This window comes from Oryzias latipes, chromosome 20 (assembly GCF_053564925.1).
Source record: "Oryzias latipes strain Hd-rR chromosome 20, Olatipes_Hd-rR_3.1".
Lineage (NCBI taxonomy): Eukaryota > Metazoa > Chordata > Actinopteri > Beloniformes > Adrianichthyidae > Oryzias > Oryzias latipes.
Window position 1 is genome coordinate 6,118,999 of NC_136256.1, and position 21,720 is coordinate 6,140,718.

Here is a 21,720-nt window from a genome sequence, read left to right on the forward strand (position 1 = left end):
ATATACATATAATTTGTACAACAGAAACAGAAGAGGGCCCAAAACAGGGCCCATAGGAATACCACTCAGTAAGTGAGTGTGCTGAAATTTCGACCAGATAAGTAAGATGAAAACCAGTGGAGAACTGACCCTGTGTTCCTTTTCTGTTGGTTCAAGTGATCTTCTAAAAAACCTAATCTAGTTTCTATTGAGGTTTTTTTTCTCCAACATGGTGACTGAGTTTGTGATGTCAATATAATTATTTAATTTTCAAAACAGTTTAACATGAGAAAAATCATGTGAGGTCATAGCATTTAATTGAACTTAGCAATTAAACAACATATCTATTTATTTAATGAAAAAGTATTGTTGTCAGCTTTACTAGCCCATAAGTATTCGGTATTTGGTTGATACTATAGTATGCAGTATCACACACCACAACTGGGCAGCAGAAAGTAAACTTTCATTATGAAACTTATCAAGTACGCATGCGTGGTTCCAGCTGTTTTTCCATAAGCTCCGCCCCTCGCGCTGTTTGCACTGCGCATGTTTGGGATCATGGCTGCTGTTTTGGAGTCTACTTTCTACATGGGCTTCGACGTCAGCACGCAGCAGGTAAACTCTCGTCTTACCTACTCGTCAAGGTTCTATGCTCACGCGCAGAACGGAAATTAGGTAGTAGTTTCCTGTTGTAGTTTGTCAATTTTCATGCTCATGGATGGATTTCGCGTGCAGTATTCTGATCTGAACTTTGGCCGGCGTGCGTTGATATGGATGCAGAGAAAGAGTCAGGCTGCGTCCGAAAAATTTCTTTAAAACAGTCGTTTGTCCTCATCCTTTATATCTTCTTCTTGAGAATATCAAAGGAGAGGAAACAAGCAGGGACGATTTAAACAGAAATAGAGACTCCATCTTTCCTGCACAGACGCAAACGGAGGACGTGACGTCACTTTGTAGTTGCATAGAATAGACTACAAAACAGGCACTTGCAACAGAATTAATCTGCATTGTTACTTTAAAAATGTTCAGATCCGACAATGATTAGCCAGATTAGAGAAGGAAGTTCACCTTACAACAGCTTTGGATCTGTAGAGCCAGAGGCAAACTTATTGGTGTGGGGGGCTGTGACCATGAAACCACCTGTCAGGTGAGCACCTCCATCTGAACTTCTGCTTGTTTTTCTTTAAAGCTGAAGGCTGTGGTCATAGATGGAGATCTGCGCGTGGTTCATCGAAACGCCGTCCAGTTTGACTCTGAGCTGCCAGAGTTTAGGTGACGGGCTTTTACTTTGAAGGGTCTCAGCTGGGCTCTTCATTTTATATTGACTCAGAATGGGTTTTTTTCCAGGACCGAGGGAGGGGTTCACATCCATGCCGACCGTCTGATGGTCACCTCACCTGTGCTGATGTGGGTCAAGGTGAGACACATTTCCATTGGGTTCATTTATTAAGTACCAGGCAGGGGAACTTCCGAGTTGTATCAAGGTACAGATGCAAACACTCCCAAACACTGAGGGCCTGCTGCTGATTTGCTCCTTGGCTTTAGGCTTTTGACCTGCTGCTGGACAAAATGAAGAGGGCGGGCCTTGACTTTTCTCGTGTTGCAGCGCTGTCCGGCAGCGGCCAGGTGAGCTGTCGGAGCACATACTTCCTGTCTGGTTGGAAGATAAACATTCTGCCATTTGTAAGTTTAAACCTGACAGAAAACCGAGTCAGAGATTCCTGTTGGGTTTCCTGTGTAACTTCATAAGGAGGAGGAAAACATTTCTTTATTCCTTTTTTATACTTATTTGTGCAATAAAAAATAAAGATCTTCTTGTATTGATTCAATGAAGTTTGATTCACGTGAAACAGCTGGCAGTTACTCACTGGTGTCCCCCTGTGGTGAAGTCACGGGTTTCACTGGTGAGTCGTGTAACTGCATTCAGAACTCTATTTTTTTCCTGCAGCAACATGGCAGTGTGTTCTGGAAAAAGGGAGCATCTGAGACCCTGAAGCAGCTTCACCCTGACCAGAGCCTGCACCAGCTGCTGCAGGTGTGCAGAACATGGGTTTTTCTAATGTACACAAACGGCATTTGGAGCAAAACAGAAATGTTTACTAGCTCAGTTGTGGCGATTCTTTCACAGGACAGCTTCTCTGTGTGGGACAGTCCAGTCTGGATGGACTCGAGCAGTACTTTCCAGTGTCAGTACCTACAGGCTGCAGCAGGTGGCGCACTAAGACTGGCAGAGATCACTGGCTCCAGAGCTTATGAGGTTCCCCATCCAGCTGTCTGTCTGCTTGATGTTCTTTCCCCTTGTACCTGAAGATTTTCTGTGTTTGGATGCAGCGCTTCACTGGAAACCAAATTGCCAAAGTCTGTGCGAGTCAACCTAAAGCCTTTCAGAACACGGAGGTCAGAGCTGCACCGGTTCCCCCTCCCGCAGGCACAGCTGTGCACCCTGACCTGTCTTCATTTGTTTCAGAGGATCTCACTGGTCAGCAGCTTCGCTGCATCGCTCTTTCTTGGAGGTTACGCAGCCATTGACCACAGTGATGGTACTTCTATCAGCTAACACTGCCAGCCCCCCCACCCCCCTGCTCAGCTGATTAATGAACTGTTTCAGGTTCTGGAATGAATTTGTTGGACATCCAGAGTAAAAAGTGGTCTGATGTCTGTCTGAGAGCCACTGCCCCTCATCTGGACCGACTTCTGGGAGAGCCATTGCCCTCATCGACTGTATTGGTGAGACTGAATTATACTAGTCTAGCTTAAACTGGTCCATACTGCTCTAAACTACCTTAAACTGATTCATACAACTGAGTGTTATTGAGAACTGAACTGAGTGACCCCTCCCCCTGGTATTCCAAAAGGAAAGTACAGTACAGTACCGACTCCAAGATTTTTTCATATTTTTTCTGTAGTGCAAGTTATTCAAGTTATAAACTGACTAATCAGATGCCCCAATAAAAGATCATGGTCTCACTTCAAAGGTTCACATCAAAGTGACTTCTGATTGGTGAGAGTGGTTGCCATAGAAATGAAGACTGAGACCAACTCGGACTAATCGTGGCATCCGTATCACTAAAAAATGGTGACTGAATTGACTTCCTTTGGTTGGAACCTTTGGGTGACGTCACACTCACTTGCTCTAGTTCTCCTATAGTCAGTGATTCATACTGCTCTAAACTGCCTCAAACCGATGAGTTGTACTGAGCCATAGTGTGTGCCAAACCTGTTTATACGGCTCTAAACTGTCTTGAGATGGGTCATACCACTCTAAACTGCTTTAGAATAGATCATATTGCTCTAAACTGGTTTGTACCACGCTTAACTGACTTAAACAGATTCATATTGCTGATCTGCAACGGTCTAAAGTTACTGCAACAGATTTATCCAGGTTTAAACTGGTTCACACTGGTTTGTAGGAGAGGCTGACATTTCTTCAGGAATCCCACGGGTCACAAAAATCCGGCAGTATTCTCTTGGGATGGGAACAAATAAGAACGACGACAAAAAAGTAGTAAAAGTGGAGCTATTTTGTAGCTTTCTGATAATATGCCTATGCTGTAACTCAATTGAAAAATAACTTCATTACCCAAAAGGCGTCACGGTTCCCCCCTAAAATCTAGAGTGCAGCGATCATATATTGATGGCAGCAGTGGAGAGGATTACAACCCACGCCATTTCCGATGAAAGACTCTTCTGTGAAGTTCACAGAGGTGGAAGTCCTATGGACGGGATTTTTTTTTTAACTTTGGTCTGGGAGCGGGACATGACAGCAGTAAAAATCCACTCACGTGTCATCTTCTTGTTTGGTTGGTACGGGTTTAAATTAGTCTTACCTGTTCACGTTGTTGCAGGGTCCAGTCTCTCCTTACTATGTCCACCGATACGGTTTCAGGGAGAGCTGCAGGGTGGTAGCCTTTACCGGAGACAACCCAGGTAAGAAACATGACGACATTTCTGTCAAAATCTGACGACTATGATGATTGATTGACAGGCTTTAGGCATATTATGGAAACAATAATATAGTCACACTTGTATTTAGAAGACGGTATTCCTTTGACTTCTTCATGTTTCTCGATAAAGAGCTTCACCTCTGTGAGGAGCAGTGGCGGACCGTGTATTACACACCGGGCCTTCAGCTGTGCTACGTCTGAATCACTCAACCCCTCATGAACTATTACAATCCAGAAACAAGAGAGATTTTCCTGCAAAATCTTCCATGGTAGACATGACAGTCAGCTCTGTTTTTAACCGAGACAGATCAAAAAGTGCTCCTCTGTGTCGAACTGGACAAGGCTGCATGTGGGAAATGTTTCTTGTATTCCTAAAACTTCTGTCCAATCAGACGGGCTGAAAACTGCAACGTTGCCTAAGCCTTCTAGAAGGCCCTGCTCACACCACCTGAAAATCTGATTGGTTGAAGGAAATTCATGTCTGGCATTGATTTTGCATTAGAAGAGCTTCAGAGTGGATTTTGATGGCCTCTTTAGATCTGACCCTGCCTGGCAACAAAGGACAGCTGAAATGTCATTGCTTAAATGCTCCAATATGAAAATACGTCTGTCTGGAAGCAGCATAACCATCATAAACACAAGAAAAGGGAATTGATAGACAATTTGGAATGATTTAATGAGTATGCATGGACAAACTATAATTAACACATGATTCAGATATTTTTAGACCTTCAGAGAAGGCCTTGAAGGCCCTGACAGCCCACCTCCGGATGAGGAGGAGCTTCTACAGGTGTTCGTCCCTTTTGATTAGAGATGTGTGATTTCATTTGATTTCTTGAGGGAAAAACGTAGAGGTGCATGTCCCAGATATCTGAACCTGGATGGGTTAACTCCTTATTTCAATGTGACATTTTTACAGCAGAGAAGACCGGAATGGTTAGTTAAACGCGCCATGAACAATTTCTCCTGGATGTTTTGATCTTTCTTTTGTTCAGCACCTCTCTGTTCTGGGATGTTGTTGTTTGTGGGGAAAGTGCAGCAGTGATGATGAAGAGTGTTCTTCGTCTTCCTCAGCATCTCTGGCGGGGATGAGGCTCCAACAGGGGGACGTAGCTGTAAGCGTCTCTGCTCCTCGCTGTTGTGATGTCACAATGATGTCACCAGTGTGAGTCTGCAGTGAAAGTGTGTTCATCTGCAGGTGAGTCTGGGGACCAGTGACACCGTGTTCCTGTGGATCCAGGAGCCCCGACCTGCCCTTGAGGGCCACATCCTTTGCAGCCCGGTGGACATGCAGGCCTACATGGCTCTGCTGTGGTACACACATGCGCGCACACACACGTGCCTGCACATGTGCACAGGCATAGCACAAAGCTCAGGTGAGAGGGTTGATGCTGAAGGATTTCCTGACAGGTTCATTCATTCGCAGCTTTAAGAACGGATCTCTGACCCGGGAGCGGATCAGGAACGAGTGTGCTGGAGGATTATGGGAAACCTTTTCTGCTGCTCTGAAGGATACCCCCCTCGGAAATCATGGAAACATTGGTGAAGCTTAGATTCCCTCTTTCCTGCTTCGTCTTCTTCATAGCCTAACTTTTGATGGTGTGTTGGCAGGCTTTTATTTTGACACTATGGAGATCACACCTGCTGCGGTGGGCGTTTATCGCTTTGACTCGGAAGACTCTGAGGTCTGTTTGTCTTTTTGTCAGCTTATCATAGGTCTACAAGCTCATGCTTCACCTGCCTCACCTTTCCCACAGGTGTGCTCTTGGAGCCCTCAGGTGGAGGTGCGGGCTCTGGTGGAGGGTCAGTTTCTGTCCAGGAGGCTGCATGCTGAGAAGCTTGGATATTCCATCAGTAAGAACCCAAAGTGCAGCAGTTTCATGACCGAACTCTAGGCAGCGTGTCAAACAGCTGTCTCACAGAATAGGGTTGAAGAAGACACAAGATGGTTGTGAAAATACTGAGTTGAATGTCTTTGGAAGGATCTATCTGAAGCTTATTCAGGATCCTTTTAGTTCCAGGAACCAGAGTTCTGGCAACTGGAGGAGCTTCATCCAACAGGGAGATTCTGCAGGTCTGAGCGTTTGTCCATCTATAAATATGGAGTCTTCATAGTGCTGCTGTGAGTCTGAGCTTCCTGCTGTCTGATTGGTCCTCAGGTTCTGTCTGACGTCTTCAACGCCCCAGTTTACAGCATTGACCTTTCTGACTCTGCTTGCCTGGGATCTGCCTACAGAGCTCTGCATGGTACCTCGAAAGATACAAATCTGGCCTTCACATGTCGCCATGCAAGTTTCTAACACCGTTTTCAGGCTCTACGTATGAAACGCCGCCCATTAAAAGGCGGTATATAGTAAAAAAAAAAAGAAGAAGAAGCCCTTCCTGCTTGTCCAGTGTGAACACATCACATGTTCGATGTATATGAAGGATTACTGCACTCCAAAACATACAGAAATACATGCAGTGCAGCAGAATTAGTTTGTTTTTACAGTTATCAACTTGGGGGCCTTTATAGACCCTCATTACACCTCAGTTAGTCTGCAGACAGATGCTTTCTAATGTCTTTATGGTTTTGGGGTGAAAACATTGCTAATTCAAAGGCTTGAAAAACCATGAGGAGGGGGGAACATGACATCTCTGTCCTCCCATGATGCATCCTGTTTCAGGTCCTTTTCTTAGTAGAGAGCCAATGTTCTTCACCTTATCTTAGCAGGAGACACACATCCAATGCTTCAGTGTGTTTCTTATGTTTCTGTTTTGACTGATGTCCTGTAATCTGATTGGTTCATGCAGTCTGAATCCCTCCTGTGATTGGTGGCTGTGTTTTAGGCCTCTTAGCAGAGTCTGGAGTGTCCTTCCTTGATGCAGTCAAGAAAGCTCCAGAGCCACAGCTGGTGGTGAGGCCTCATCCCACAGCCAAACAGGTACACCTGCTGCTCTGCTGACCAGATCCAAGCAACTACCCCCGGCTGCAGACCGAGGCGTGGCTCGGCATTGGCGGGGCTAAACGCATTGCGCTCTGACCACTGTGTGATTCTTCTTTGTTACTGCATTACTGACTGTGGATCCGGCTGCTGCGTTGATCGATCACTTTCAAGTATAAACGAGTCTTTAGAGCCCGCTCTATTAAGCGACAAGAGGCGGCTTCTTCCTGGGAACCGTTTTTTTTTTAACTGCCCTTCACTCATATTTTTCTTTTTCTGTCCAAGCCGCTCATTATTTGTCAAGACGTGTTTGTGCTGAGTGGGGGTGAGGGGGCACGGGGAACATAAGTACCGAAACAGAGCGCCAGGTGCAACAAGAACAGAGATCAACATAAAAACGTACAAAAATGGAAAAAGAAGCAAAATCCAGAACCACTTCACTTAAATGATGATGTGAAAAGAGAATTCAGAGTCTGTAAGGAACCAATTCCACCTAGAACCGGATCCAACCAACCTGCACCTGAGAACTGATAGAATCTTCTCCTAAACAGAGCAGATCATTACTGACTGAAGAAACCAGATCAGCTTCATAAAGCTGAGACATCTTAAGTTTTTGAATGCCGACCTTTACTGTCACAAGCCTGATAACCTTTGATGTGGTGTTTAGGGAAAAAGCCTCAAACACGGGACTATGCTGAGTCACATGGCTGTCACATGACCTGCATCACCACAGCTGAAAGCAAACGTGAACTTTTTGCAGGGCTGTTTACCTAAAAAAAAAGGGCTTGGTTCGTGTGGTCAGTAATGCACCGCCATCTTAAGGACAAAGTGAGAATTGCAACAGATTAACCAACAGTATAATTCATATTCATAGACAAAACATGTTAACCCCGTTTAAATGTTTGAAACCAATTAGATTTAAAAATTGTTTCTATGAATTTATTTTTGTTCATCAATAATTTATAGTTAAATTTATATTTTTAAATGTTGTTTTCCGATTGCAGCTTTGTAAATGTGGAAGACAAGGTTTGCACCCTGGCCTCATAACGAGAAGACTCTGGTTCAAATCCCTGCCGGGTTCTTTGTGTGGATTTTACACGGTCACCCCGTGTACATTCGGGTTTTCTCCACACACTCTGACCTCATCCTTCAGTCCAAAAACAGGTTGATTGGTGGCTCTAACTTGGTCTTTAGCTGTTAGTGTGTGTGGTAGTATATGCGGCCTGTGATGGACTGACAAATTGTCCAGGATGTACTACTTTTTCACCCTAAATGTAGCTGGTATAGTGGGATAATGGATGTTCTGCTTACTGAAATCTACTGGTTTGTGGGTTGTAAGTTTGGGGTGCATTTTCAAATTACCGGTGTTTGGTGTTCCTCAGGGGACTGTTCTCCCCCCCTGTATTTGTATTTGTCTTTTTGGGGATTCTCAACAGACTTATGGTGACTTGGGTGGAAGGTTGTAACTGTGTCATTGTCACAAGTGAAATAGTCAGATTCTGAACCGGGGATAGCCGCTCTTTAGAAAGGCTTCTGAGGAGCTTTCTTGGTTCTTCTGCTCCTCAGGTTTATGATCACATGTTGAAGCGTTTCGCCCGTCTGGAGGACCAAGTCCTGAAGAAGAGCCCAGCGTCGCTAAGAACCAAGCCAGTCTGTGCGTCCACCTGTGTGAAAACACTAGTGCCTCCATGAGGAATCCAGAGAAACTGCAAACATGTGGAGGTGCTGTGAGATTTATTCCAGTTTTCACTTGAACACATCAAATGTGCTTTTTCAACCAAAACAGTGTTAATATAATAAGAGGTAACAAAGCAACGTCTTTAAAAGAGAACCGAGCATCTACGGAAGAATGATTTTAACATCTTCCTAAGTTAAAAAAAAGTATTTTAATTCATGATTTTAAAAAAGCAATTAAAAAATAAATATAACAAGCTCTTCAAAGTGAAACTGCTGATGTAGAACAGCAGAATCAATATCTGACTGTTATGTTTTTCTGATTTTCAGTGTTTCATATTTTTGTAATTTTGTATAATTTTAATAAATATGATAATGCAATGAAAACGTTTTTTTTCCAGAATTCTGGTCAATAAGTAGGGATGACTAAGCTACAGGAAGACGTGGATTTTGGTTCTAAGTGTTTGACTTTGATCAAGTTCCAAAGGCAGAATCAGTTTTTCTGTTTGGGTTTTACAGTCAGTCACTCTAAATATGAGTTCAGCTGAAAATCTTCTGTTACAGAACATTGATGTTCTAACCAGTCTATGATGACCTCCAGGGTTCTCAAACCCACATGGACTTCAGACATGATGAACCTTCAACAACAAACTGTCTCTTGCAAATAAATTGAACAAATTCCCAAACACAACTGAACAATTTTAAGGGTAAGCAGATGAAAGGGTGGGTTTGAAAATTTTAGCTCATTTGTTAAAGTGAAAAAAAATCTAGGATTTCAAAATAAAAATGCATCCGTGGCCATGACTTATTTTGTGCTAAATGGAAGTCTATTAAAGGTTTAGGTGTTTAGCGTGTATGCCTTGTACTCCAACCTCCACAACAATTTGAACAAAGAAATACTCAAAAATTCTTTAAATATGCTCTTCTGGCTTCAACCAAATGAGCTAGAAATTGTCAGTGGGCAGCAATTAGTCCAAGTTTGTCTGAGTCAATGTTTCTATGGCAACCACTCACCAATCAGGAGTGAGCTTGTTGGAAGGCCACACCACTACCAATTGAAAGTGGGTGCAAGAGAATCTATCAATCAAACTTTTCAAACATTTGACATGAGATCACATTCTTTCAGCATCAGTTTATAACTTGCAAAAAAGCAAAAAATATGGAGAAAAAAATAGGATTATTGAGAACATGTTAAAAAGAAGGTGTCAGATGTAGAATGCTTATTCTCACAAACAGACTCGTGAATTAGGAATCATTGAATTCCTCAGTCAAAGCTTGCTCAGCTGTCTAAAAACTCTTTCCTTTAGGTTAGGTTTGTGGTTAGGGGCTTTAAAATTAAGCAGCACTGTCACACGTAGATGTAGGTACAGTGCAGACTGCTCATAAGCTCTCCTTTTCCATGGCTGGTCCAGATCATCACCAAAAGAAAAAAATTGTTAATATCTGCAAACAAGTGTAACAAATTTGCTCCATCGAGAATACTTGTGAAAGATTAGTGTTGGTTTGTTCCTGTCTGAGCTGATTTGAAGCTCGCCGCTCTCCTGAGGCAAAAATCAAAGATGCAGACATGCAGAAGCTCGGAGTTGGAAGAATCTGTACATCAGTTTTTCTTCGGGTCTTAGGTGAACGCTGAGCTTTGGAGGATCTTTCAGACGGACCCATGCACCCTGTTGACTGTATGGAGAGATGGGCAACGACTGCAGCGATGCTAAAAGTAGATCAGAAGCGTTCAAGAATAAAATGTGCAGAAGAAACTCTGAAGAGAAAAGAGAAAGCACATTTATCTTGTTTTGTCTTTCTGTGGGACTCAGGCTTGATTTTTTTAGTTCCTCAGTAAATATGTTCTGCCTTTTCTGTGTCTGAATAAATGTTCATCTTAATAATAATAAGTTTATCTTTACCAGAATGCTAAGTGGCTTTTAGTCTACATTATTATAACACGAAAGCATGGCTGCTTAAGGCTTAATGGCAGCACGAGCTATAAGAGTGTCAAAGAATCCCTTTTTTCCTAACTAAAAGAAAAAAAACTCTGGCTTGGTGTTTGCAACACTGCTGGGTTTTGTTTATTGATACTTACTTTGTTTAATTTGTCATCACAAATAAGAGAATTCTAAATCCTTTTCCTTTCCTGACAGAGGTGTCTTTGTGTGTTTGGATTATAAGGTTCTATCAGGTTCCACTAATGGGGGACTAGGAAGGAAACCCCCCAGTAAAGAACTCAAGTATTTTTAAAAGATTGAAAAGGTCAGGTATAGGCTAGTTTTGGTTGGTTAGATTATTGGTGACCAAAAATAGCAACTTCGTCTTATTTCTCACCTCACAGCTAGAAGTCCCTGGTTCAAATCCTGGCTGGGTTCTTTCTTCTGAGGTTCTTCTGGTGCATGTGTGGGTTTTCTCCAGCTTCCTCCCACAGTCCAAAAACATGCTTCATACGTTAATTGGTATTGTGATTAGGGATGTCCCAATCTGATCACTTGACTGGAAATCAAGCTTGATCACGTAGTTGATGACTCCCATCAAATTCGGATGTTGTCTCCTGATCGGATATTTAATTTAGTCCTACTACGATCAGCGCTTTGTCAAAAGCACTGCAGAATATGGCAGCAGTTCAAGCAGGAGGCGCACAAAAACAGTTCCAACAAGCTGGTGAGATGTTCACATATTCAGACTTTGGGGTTGGATAACCCTTGTAATTGTACTTAGTGGTGTATGTGGTCCTGCAAGAAACTCATAACCTGGACAGAGTGTACCTCGCCTTTACCCAACAGTAGCTCCATCAACAGCTCCATGACCCCAAAAGGGATTCACTGGGTTCTGAAGATTGATGGATAAAAGCACTGATCGATAAATGTGTTCATGAAAAGTGGATAATCTATCAAATCCATGTATTGAAAACTCTCTGCCCTTTGTAGATCACTGAAACACAAAGTTATGCAATTTGGAGACCTCTTCTTTTTTCACCAAACCTCAGACGTACAGATAGATCTGTCTCCTCTCCTTAGGCTCTATAACCCCCCTTTGAAGGCAACTAAGAGACACGCCAGATATACCTGGCTCCCTTTCATCCATCCATCTTCTGAACCTGGGTCTCTGGAGTCTATTCCAGCTACTGTTTAGTGAGGGGGGGTGCACACCCCTGCACAGGTCCCCAGTCTGTTGCAGAACCACACACACACATTCACACCTAGAAACATTTAGAGTCATCAATTAATCTATCCAGTAAGTTTTTAGACTGTGAGATAAAGCCGGAAAAACACGCACATGCAGAACATCAAACTCCACAAAGAAGCAACCCACGTGGGATTTGAACCAGAAACTTTACACTTTAAGCCAAGAGTGCTAACCACTACACTACCATGAAGCCCTCCTTTTATACAGAACAGTGTTAAAAAAAGCCAGGACATTTTCAACTGTTTCTGTTGGCTGTTTAGAAGCTTGAATACATTTGAAACCTTATAACCTTCTGCTGGACATCAGTCTCAGCAATAGTTTTGAATTTATCCTTGATGTCTATGAAGATGTGTTTTAACTACACCCAAAGATGGGGAAAAAGTCTTCAAGTGATGCTTGAAATCTAAAATCAAACTGAAACTTTTGTTTTTCCTGCTACCATCCTTTGGAGAAACAAAGTTAAAGGTTTGATATTCAGCAGAATCCCACTCCGTCATCTGCTTCATCCTTGGTCTCAGTCGGAAGGCCAGCTCCTTATAGACGGTTACATAAAGCTGTTGTATAAGCTGCTCAAAGGATGTCTGACATGAATCAGGAGTGGGAGGGGTCTAAAGGAAGAGGAGGAGGAGGAGGACAGAAAAATAAGGCTGAGAGCATCATCGTGTTTCTACAGGGACCTGGGGTCTTCAGGAGCGAGAACCTGGATTGAGCAGGATGAAGACACTCAACCACGGCATCCCTACATGCCCCAATTACACACAAACTATGATTCCTAAAAAACTAGAGAAAACTACCACTCACCTTTAGTCTTACTCTACTTTTCAAATGGTGTTTGTGTCTCCGGTAAGATCCAAGGATCCAAAAGAACCAAACGAAAAGAAAAAAAGATCCAAAATTGAGGAGGTTGAGAATCAGAGCTACTATCTATTTCTGAAACAGCGTAACCAAGAAAAATAAAGAAAATTTTCATGAGGTTACCCTTTCCACTGGTGTCCCTGGCACTAACTGTATATGAGAACTGGACTGATTGACTCCTCCCCCCTCGCAATCCAAACAGGAAGTAGCTGCTGGTTCTAAGAAGCCAAAACCCCATAGACTTCTATGGAGTAATTAACGCTGTTACTCCGTCATATAATTGGTCAGAATAACTAGTCTTACTCTGATACCTTTTTTACATGTTCTTGATAATCCTCATTTTTTTGATTTATTTTTTTTTCATCCATCCATCTTCCTCCACTTATCCGGGACCGGGTCGCGGGGACAGAAGTCGAAGAAGAAATGCCCAGACTTCCCTCGCCCCAGCCACTTCCTCCAGCTCCTCTGGGGGGACCCCGAGACGTTCCCAGGCCAACCGACAGTCATAGTCTCTCCAACGTGTCCTGGGTCTTCCCCGGGGCCTCCGCCCAGTGGGACATGCCCGGAACACCTCTCCAGGGAGGCGTCCAGGAGGCATCCGGGACTCAACTGGCTCCTTTCGATGTGGAGGAGAAGCGCTTCTACTCTGAGCTCTCCACGGGTGACCGAGCTTCTCACCCTATCTCTAAGGGAGCGCCAAGCCACCCTACGGAGGAAGCTCATTTCAGCCGCTTGTATTCGGGACCTCGTTCTTTCGGCCATTCGCTCATGACCATAGGTGAGTGTTGGAACGAAGATCGACCAGTAAATTGAGAGCTTTGCTTTTTGGCTCAGCTCTCTCTTCACCACAGCGAACCAATACAGCAACCGCATAACTACGGACGCTGCTCCAAACTTCCTGTCAATCTCACACTCCAGTCTTCCCTCACTCATGAACAAGACCCCAAAGGTATTTAAACTCCTCCACCTGGGGTAGGGACACTCCACCCACCGAGAGGTGGCAAACTACCTTTCTCCGGTCGAGAACCATGGCCTCAGATTTAGCGGTGCTGACCCTCATCCCACCTGCTTCACACTCGGCCGCAAACCGCCTCAATGTACGATGGAGGTCCTGTCTCGATGAAGCCAACAGGACAACATCATCTGCAAAGAGCAGAGAGAAAATCCTGTGGTCCCCAAACCAGACCCCCTCTGGCCCCTGGCTGCGCCTAGAAATTCTTTCCTTAAAAACTACGAACAGAACCGGTGATAAAGGGCAGCCCTGCCAGAGTCCAACAGAACAGGTCTGACTTACTGCCGGCTATGCGAACCAAACTCTTACTCCGGTCATACAGAGACCAGACAGCCCTCAGTGAGCCTCCCCTGTTCTTGGCTCCCTTTTCTTCAGTCTACACCACATCTCCAAGCTCCAACATTGTTTTTAATCATTTCATTTAAACCAATAGCTTTTCCTGTCATCAAACAACATAAAAGTCATCATTTTTTCTGTTTGGAGGAGAGGAAACATCTTCAACCTCAAGGTAGAAGTTCTGATATTTACATTAACCTTCACAGATCACCATCATCTTCCATGACTCTTTCAAACTCTGAAGAGATGTAATTATTTTGACCAACTTCACTTTGCAGCAAAAACACATTGTACAGTTGTGTTGTATAACGTGAGAACAATTTGATTAAATATTAATTCTTTTTTCAGACAGTTGCCATCTGTGGGCTTATTCCTGCCATGATCTGATTTTGCAGATTCAAGATGGCTGCTGCTGCTTGTTGCTGCTTGTTGCTGCTAAATGGCCCTCTACGATCCTACTAAAATCTACAAGATCCATTGGAATTACACTGATCTAAAGCTTTTTAGTGCTGAATCTACAAACTCTGAAAATATCTGAAGGCCTGTTTAGCCTCAAGAACACCTGGACTATCAAGACAAAGCAGCTTCACCAAATCTACCTACTAACTTGGACACGTGTGAGTAATTTGGACCGTGAAAAACAACGGCAACCAAAAAATTATCAGAGGAAATGGAGGAAATTTTTAAAATCCCTATCCTTAATGAGTTCTGAGATAAGTAAAGTTGTGGCTCAGCATAAAAGTCTCATGGATCTTCCTGAGGATTTCAGGCAACTGAAAGAAATAATTATTTAAAATGACTATAAGATTGAACTCCTGGAGCAAAGGATTGATGACCTGGAACAACTAACAAAAAACAAAGATTTCATCATTACAGGATTTGAAACAAAACATTGCAGTTATGCCAAAGTAGCATCTGGAGTGGATGAAGGTGAGGACGTTCCTACAGAGGTATTAAAGTCACTGGAACAACAACTTCTGCAAATTCTAAACAACAAGAATATCACTCTGGAAAAGCCAAACATCTCCAGCTGCTACATGATTCCAAATAAAAATCCTAAAATGAAACCATCTGTTGTTGTGCAGGTAATGTCTGTAAAGTAAAAAATGGAGCTACTGAGACAATCAAAAGAATTAGAAGGCACTGGAGTTTACATGAACGAAAGTCTTAGAAAAAAGAAATCAAAATGGGCTTGACTGCTAAAGAAGCAAAACAAAAGTCAGGCAACTTGGTCAAGGAGTGGGGACGTTTACATCAGACCCAACGGAGTGGATCTACACGCTCAGTAATTCTAAGAAACATGAAAGAACTGGACCACCTCAATTGAGTGAAATAAGTAGGTATGCTGGGAACGGGTTTGGGACTGTTCAAACTAAACCTAGGAAGTATTCCTACATTAATTTGGAAACTGGACTAGATGCCTGATTACTATGACAGACAATACAATGAAAAATAAATAAGCTGCAAAGTTAACTCAAATGCAAAGGATCACTTCATAAAGTGTGCGGAAAATCCGTCTGATTCATATCCATGATCAGTCTGAAAACACTAAGCATGGCTTTGAAAATGACTTTGACCCGGACTCAAACTACTATAATGATCTTGAAATGAGTTGTAAATATCTGTTGCACTTTTTTTTACCCCGGAAGAACCAGTGATGGGATGTGTATCACCTTTTTTTTTTTAGAGTTTTTTTTTCTGTTTTTTGTTTCAATGTGTGTTTAAAGGGGAGGGGCATACATTGTTTCATTTCACTTGTTCAATATTGCTGTACTGAAATCTACAATTTTTAAGAAAAAAAAAAGAAATTAGTTGTAATTATTATACTGTAGAACAGTTTAACAACAAGTTTGTTTGAAATTAAAGATAATAATTATGATTTTCTGGGTAAAGATATGTTTAAAAACAAAGTGGTCAGAACTAATGCAATGAAGAATAGTATTTTTTTCAGGGGGTCAACATGTGAAGTTTATTATCTGACGATCTGAAGAATGCAAACTCCATATATCAGTTTAAAAAAATGTATACATTTAAAATATGTCCAAAAATACCTTCTGGACTGAGAGACTCTTGTGGTTGTGAAGTAATTTTGAGAAGTGTTTTTGTTTTTCTCCTTTATTTCAGTTTCTATCAATTTGTAGGAACCTGTGATGTTTGTAATCAGGGTCAGGGAAGTAAGCCTTGGCATCACCCAACACCTTTTTCGGTTAATTCTTTTCAATGTTTAAGTTGACGTTATCCAGTGTCATTGTTTGTGTTGATGTTTTAAGTTTGTGTATTTAACATAACCAAAATTAATCTCTCTCTCTCTCTCTCTCTCCATCTCTAAGCAGGACTACCATTCTTCCCAATAAAACCCCAGCAGATTGTCCTAAAAGCAGCAGTAAGTTTCATTTTTAGTCAGCCAAACTCAAGCAACACGTCCCACCACCGTTCAGATCTCTGCACTGGCTATCTGTGGTCCCTGCAGCATGCAGCAGAAGATCATATAGAAACTTCCCAGCTCTTTAATCCACCATGAAAGAATGAACCTCTGCAGCACAGGTGCCTCACTGATAATGATTTGAGAAAATGTTCAAGACTGACCTCCTCTTCTGCAGCTTCCTCTTCACATAAATAAACTCCACTTGTTAACATTTATTACAGCTGAGACCATTTTCTCAGAGGGCTTAATTGAAAAACTGTTGACTCTGCCACAGCTTTTGTTCGTCGTGATTCTTTTTTGTAAATCACTTTGAAAAAAATGTCTAAAAATTACTATATGTACATGTTTTTTATACTGAAAAATGTTTAATAACTCTTGAAATGGAAAAACAGAGACCAAAACACTCTTCTGCAGACAAAGAGCCTGTGCACTGTTTCAGTACGACACAGATTGTGTGTCCGTGTTCATTTGTCATGTAAGTGAGAAGTGCTGTGTGAGTGTAAATCCCTCAGCAGTTGGTAAATCATGCTCTATATCACGATTTCAGTGAGAGAGAGGAAGATTACCCTGCTAATACAGCTGTAGAAGTCATCCTCTTTATGAGAAAATATATGTCTGTGCCTGTGTGTGTGTGCCTGTGTGTGTGCGTTTGCCTGTGTGTGTACTTGTCTGGACCAACCAGAACAAATGAAAAATAAATTATAGCCAGGGATGGATTTTAATGCTTAAATCATCATTTCTGTTGAACAGCAGCGTCAGCGTGTGTATGGGGGCGTGCATGTGTGCTCGTGTGTGCTAACGTGTGTGTGTTCTTGCATGTGTGTGTTCAGGTTTTTACGTGGTGAAGAGAACCATCTGCTGAGTGCAGCTTCACCTCGATAACTTTCACTGCAGAGCTTTTTGTGTCTGCCTGCTACAATAAAAACGAGTGATTGACAGCATCAGCCAGACGTCACAGCCTACACAAATGCACATACACACGTGTGCACACCGAACTAACTATGGTCTGAAGGCAGTCGTTTTTCTTTGTCTGTAGGAAAAATGAGCCATCAGAGCAGTCAGTCAGCTACAGGTCAGAAATAAATCTGCTTCAGACTCATATGATTCATTTACGTGTTTGTGAAAAAATAGGGCGTAAGATCTGAGCAGTTGTTTTTAAAGTAGAGCAAATTTATGGATCCTCAACAAGGAGATAAAATTTAAACAATCATGCAGGACTAAATTGGATTATTTTTTTTATGTAAAGCACTTTGAGTAACACAAGTTGGAAGAACAATATCCAAATAAAGTTTGATTTGATATGACACTCAGCGTTTTGTAAATTCGCACTCCTATTATCTGTTGATCTATTTTAAAAATTAATTATGATTTTGCCCTTCTAGCCAAATTCCATAAATTTGTGTCGTTTCTAGGACATAGTTTCTGCAGAACGGCAGGAGTTCATTAGAAATTCACCTCTAAGTTGTGAACAGGACTGTTGGCATGGAACAACCCCACCCCCCTTCCCCCAGACAGCCGTTTACATGCTCTCCTGCTAGCTTACAGCCCATCACAACCCCAACCAAACATTACTGCTGCAACAAAAATGGCAAGTTGGATTTGAGCTATCCAGTCGTACAGTTTGTTTTTTAAATCAACTTTTATTTATCCCACATTGGGGAAATTGTTGTCCGCATTTTGACCCATCCCCTGGGGGGAGCGGTGAGCTGTGGGCTAGCCGTGCTCAGGGGCCACAGCTGGCTGGGGAGAACGGGGATCAATCCGCCAATCCTTCGGTTGTTGGACGACTTGCTCTGCCGCCTGAGCTAAACTGCCGCCGTCTCTTTTGATTCATATTCCAGCTCAAACGAGGACAACAAAGACATACATGGATCTATTTGTCTGCAAGTGGATGCATCCGTATGGTATATTTTCTGCGTCACTTATATGATCTTTTTCAAACTGCATTTTTTTATATATATCTGTTTCACTGTGATATGAAAAAAGAAATACACAGAAATGCATTTTTATTCTTAATTTTCTTAATCTGTGTCCTCTGTCATCAGAAAAATGCCACAAGAACATGTCAAAACACCAAAAACACTTTTTTTGAATGGGTTTTTAAGATTTTAGCCCTTGTGCTATCTTAGATGACCCCACCCTTGCATTGACGTGTTCTCCCTACCATGACAAAGGTGGATAAAGGTGGAAAGACTTCATGTAATCCATGGACACCAGTGAAGATCACAAATCATTGAAGAAAAAAGGTTCAGCGCACTGTCTAGTGGGTCTAAATGACCCAACTCTCAACGGTAAAGTACCTAGGATAGCACAAGGGTTAAACACAGTCAACACAAGACTATGGTAGCCAGATGAAGACTGACTGAACAGAGGTCAAAACAGAGCCAGGACCCCCCAAGGGAGACCCGCCCCACGCTCCAGGCAGCCACCCACCCGGCCCACGGTTGGTCCAGGAGAGAGCAAGGCAGGGGCCAGCCATACCCGCCCAGGAGGAGGACAACCAGGGGAAGAAGTGGTCCACAAGAAGTGTTGTAAACATGGCCCGACCAGGCTCGCCCACAGTTGGAAAATTTGGCATGGCCCAGCGCTCAGGGGCAAGGACCAGAACCCCCACCACAGGGACACGGACATGCTGAATGCTTTTCTTACATGACTCCATGGAACTGGTGGATAAAGAAGGCTGCACTATTGACCTTGTTGTACATCAAACCCAGCATTTGGATCTTCTGATCCAGGAATCAGTGATGGTGGTTCAAAGACATGGGAACACCGATCCTCTGTGCTGACAGTTGCCCACCGATTTCCCAGGGTATGCTTCTGGATGACCTGGTATGATCTGGGGGGGAGGTCTTTCACTATCTTCAGTGGCTCCTCAATAGTTTTTTAATCTTTACCCAGAACCCTTTGGTGACCACATCAAAATTAAAGAACCTCAACTACCAAGGAGGACATGATCCCTCAAAGCCCTTCGGCACACTGGGGTGTGGGTCCATCAACGTTGAGGGGTTGAGCCTCTTACTTGAACTTATTTCAGGACTTTGTTTTTTTTATTTGACCTTTTTTTTTTGCTTTCAGAATATCTTATAAAAAGTTTGAAAAACTTTAGTCATGAATGCCAAGAGCCAGCTGCCCTTGTCAGAACAAGTCTGCAGTGTGGGATGGAAGCTGCACATCTTCAGGTTCTTCATCCAGGCTGTGTTTGATTGTGTTTTGATGAGTGCATCAAAACATCATCACAAAATGATCGTTTGGGCGTAAATTCTCAGTTTGAGAGAAACCGCGCTGGAGCTGCAGCAACTGCTTGTTTTCCAGCTCCTGAAGATTCAATCTTCTGAGATGAATGGAAACCTAAATTGTGGCTTTCACTCTCAAGCAGCACACAAACTTTGTGTCATTCGGTCATACCTTCAAATCAAAGGCAACACTTTTCCTTTGTCGTTTAAGGCAGGTTTAGAAGACAACCTACTGGGGTCAGGTCAGTTCACCTGGCCACCACCACACCAAAACCTGTCTCCATTCACTCAATGTAAAACTGTTTCCATGCGTCATCCATAGACAATGCTTTACTTCCAGTTCCAACCAAATGAAGTGAATCAAGTCGCTATTTTTTGTGATATTCATATCGCCATGTTGGAGCCGGAAATCGTAACTAAGAAGTGATTGGTCTGAGTCGGTCCGAGTCAATATTTCTATGGTTCACACCCCTACCGCTTGAAAGTGGTCGGTTTATAACATCAATAATTTCCTCTACGGAAAAAATATCTTTAGAAAAATAGAATTTTCAAGAACATGTTAAAAAATTGTCATTCTTACAAATAGAATGACTGGGTCATTGCTGTTTACTTCTCTATAGAAGTCTATAGAGTTTTGGCTTCCATCTGGTACTTCCTGTTTGGAACACCAGGGGAGGGGGGCACTCAGTCCAGTCCTCAGGTACAGTCAGTGGTTGAAGGTTAGGAGGTTGCAATGACGAAGTAAAGAAGTGGATGATCCACAGCTTCGTTCGGTTTGTGGTAAAAGTTTCCGAAAGTCAAGTTTAGCTTGGGTTCATGATGTTAGAAACCAGGAGCACCGAAGAAGCTTCCTCTCCCTGGTTGGAGGAGGAGGATAAGTAATGAAGAGCGCCCTGCTGCACACAGACCCTCCCAGCAGCACTATTCCTGCACACCGTGTGGGCGCTTCCGTCTGTGTAAGGAACGACGGATCGATGAGGAGATCCTGGTGCAGATCAGAGGACACAAGCATGTCCGCTGTGTGATTGTATCGAGGCTGAGTTCGTGTGTTCTCCAGTTCGTGTTTCAGAGTAAATAAAACCCCAGCTTCATCATGTGTGTGTGTGTGTGTTTTGTTGGTTTTTGTGTATCACCAGAGTTCTGAGTGAGAGCTGCTGCATCACTAAACTTGGATTCTGCCTTCTGTGTCATGAGCATCAGACATGTCAGCTTCATCTCACCCTCTGAGTCTGCTGGATAGACTCTCATGTGTCTTCAGTGGTGAACTTCTCCTTGCAGATCCGATCCGATAGGTGTTTATGGTCCCCAATGTTGGAAAATAGAAGATGATGTATTTCTGTCTGGACTGACCTGATGAGGCGTGTGACCTACAGCTCTCCAGTCCATTTAACGTTTGGGGTTTGAGTTATGTGACATGTTCTTCTCACACCCTTGTTGTTTTGGATTGCTGCTGAGTTTGACTGTTCCTCAAAAACAACAGGAGGCATGCTGAGCTGTCGCCCTACAGGTCTGCTTTGAAAGCTCTCTGCTCATACAGGTGGAGGAATCACTGCTTCTCTCATTCTGATTAGAAAACTGTGTTCTATCTGGATCTCCAGAAATGCTGACAACTTTTTACTTCTAAACACACTTTATTATGGATCAAAGATGAAAAAAAAAAACATGAAAAGGTTTATCTGCAGAAATTGTTACCTTTCTGCGGATAAACCTTTTGTGTTTTTTCTCTCTATATTATGGGATGTCTTCTCCCTTTCTGGTCAGCAGGGTAGGTCAGGAACCTTGGTGCTCCCTGCTCAGTGTTTTGCAGAGTTCAGTCCACAGCGGTTCTCTTTGTGTGAAGATCAGCTATCTCCTCAGGAGCCATCTTGGACTCAGTTCAGCTCCTCAGAAAGTGTCAGGCTGTTCACAGGAAGAAAGGCAATGTCCGCTTAAGAGCTTCAAAATAAAAGCATGTGAATGACCTGATCGGTTTGGGGTTCTGTTGGTGCTAAGTAGATCTGGCGAAGCAGAAACACTGAACCTGAAACACAATAGGTATCTTCTTAATTTTAAATTTCCCTTCATTCAAAACAACAGACTTGGGCTTATTATCAATAACTTGATTGGTCTGATGTCACAGAAAGGACATTTGTGCATCTTTGTAAATAAATGTGACATGGGTGTTTCT

At 42.8% G+C, this 21,720-nt stretch overlaps 1 protein-coding gene across 7 annotated transcripts; it reads left to right on the forward strand.

Moving 5' to 3' along the window:
* The first annotated feature begins 439 nt into the window (after positions 1 to 439).
* On the forward strand, positions 440 to 18,224 carry xylb (xylulokinase homolog (H. influenzae)). 7 transcript variants are annotated; one of them, XR_013651992.1, is made up of 21 exons: positions 441 to 594; positions 1,169 to 1,251; positions 1,327 to 1,396; positions 1,525 to 1,605; positions 1,928 to 2,014; positions 2,108 to 2,236; positions 2,311 to 2,376; positions 2,447 to 2,519; positions 2,588 to 2,706; positions 3,825 to 3,906; positions 4,998 to 5,038; positions 5,122 to 5,237; positions 5,350 to 5,465; positions 5,535 to 5,608; positions 5,681 to 5,777; positions 5,939 to 5,997; positions 6,083 to 6,170; positions 6,753 to 6,847; positions 8,414 to 8,569; positions 16,229 to 16,278; positions 18,162 to 18,224. XR_013651992.1 is itself a non-coding variant. In XM_011488651.4 (20 exons), exons 1-19 carry the CDS (start codon positions 526 to 528, stop codon positions 8,537 to 8,539), a joined length of 1,671 nt encoding a protein of 556 aa, XP_011486953.1. In that variant the 5' UTR covers positions 441 to 525; the 3' UTR covers positions 8,540 to 8,569; positions 16,229 to 17,042. The 7 variants fall into 7 exon arrangements, 5 of the variants coding, with proteins under 5 accessions (XP_011486953.1, XP_078794405.1, XP_011486951.1 ...); XM_011488651.4 differs by lacking the exon at positions 18,162 to 18,224 and having other exon boundaries at positions 16,229 to 17,042; XM_078938279.1 differs by lacking the exons at positions 16,229 to 16,278; positions 18,162 to 18,224 and adding an exon at positions 12,957 to 14,242.
* Positions 18,225 to 21,720: the final 3,496 nt, after the last annotated feature.

Coding starts and splice junctions, on each gene's coding strand:
- xylb (XM_011488651.4), top strand. CDS start 526: ATGTTTGGGATCATGGCTGCTGTTTTGGAGTCTACTTTCTACATGGGC. Junction 5,238..5,349: donor GCCTACATGGCTCTGCTGTG/GTACACACATGC, acceptor ATTCATTCGCAG/CTTTAAGAACGGATCTCTGA. Junction 6,848..8,413: donor CTCATCCCACAGCCAAACAG/GTACACCTGCTG, acceptor TCTGCTCCTCAG/GTTTATGATCACATGTTGAA.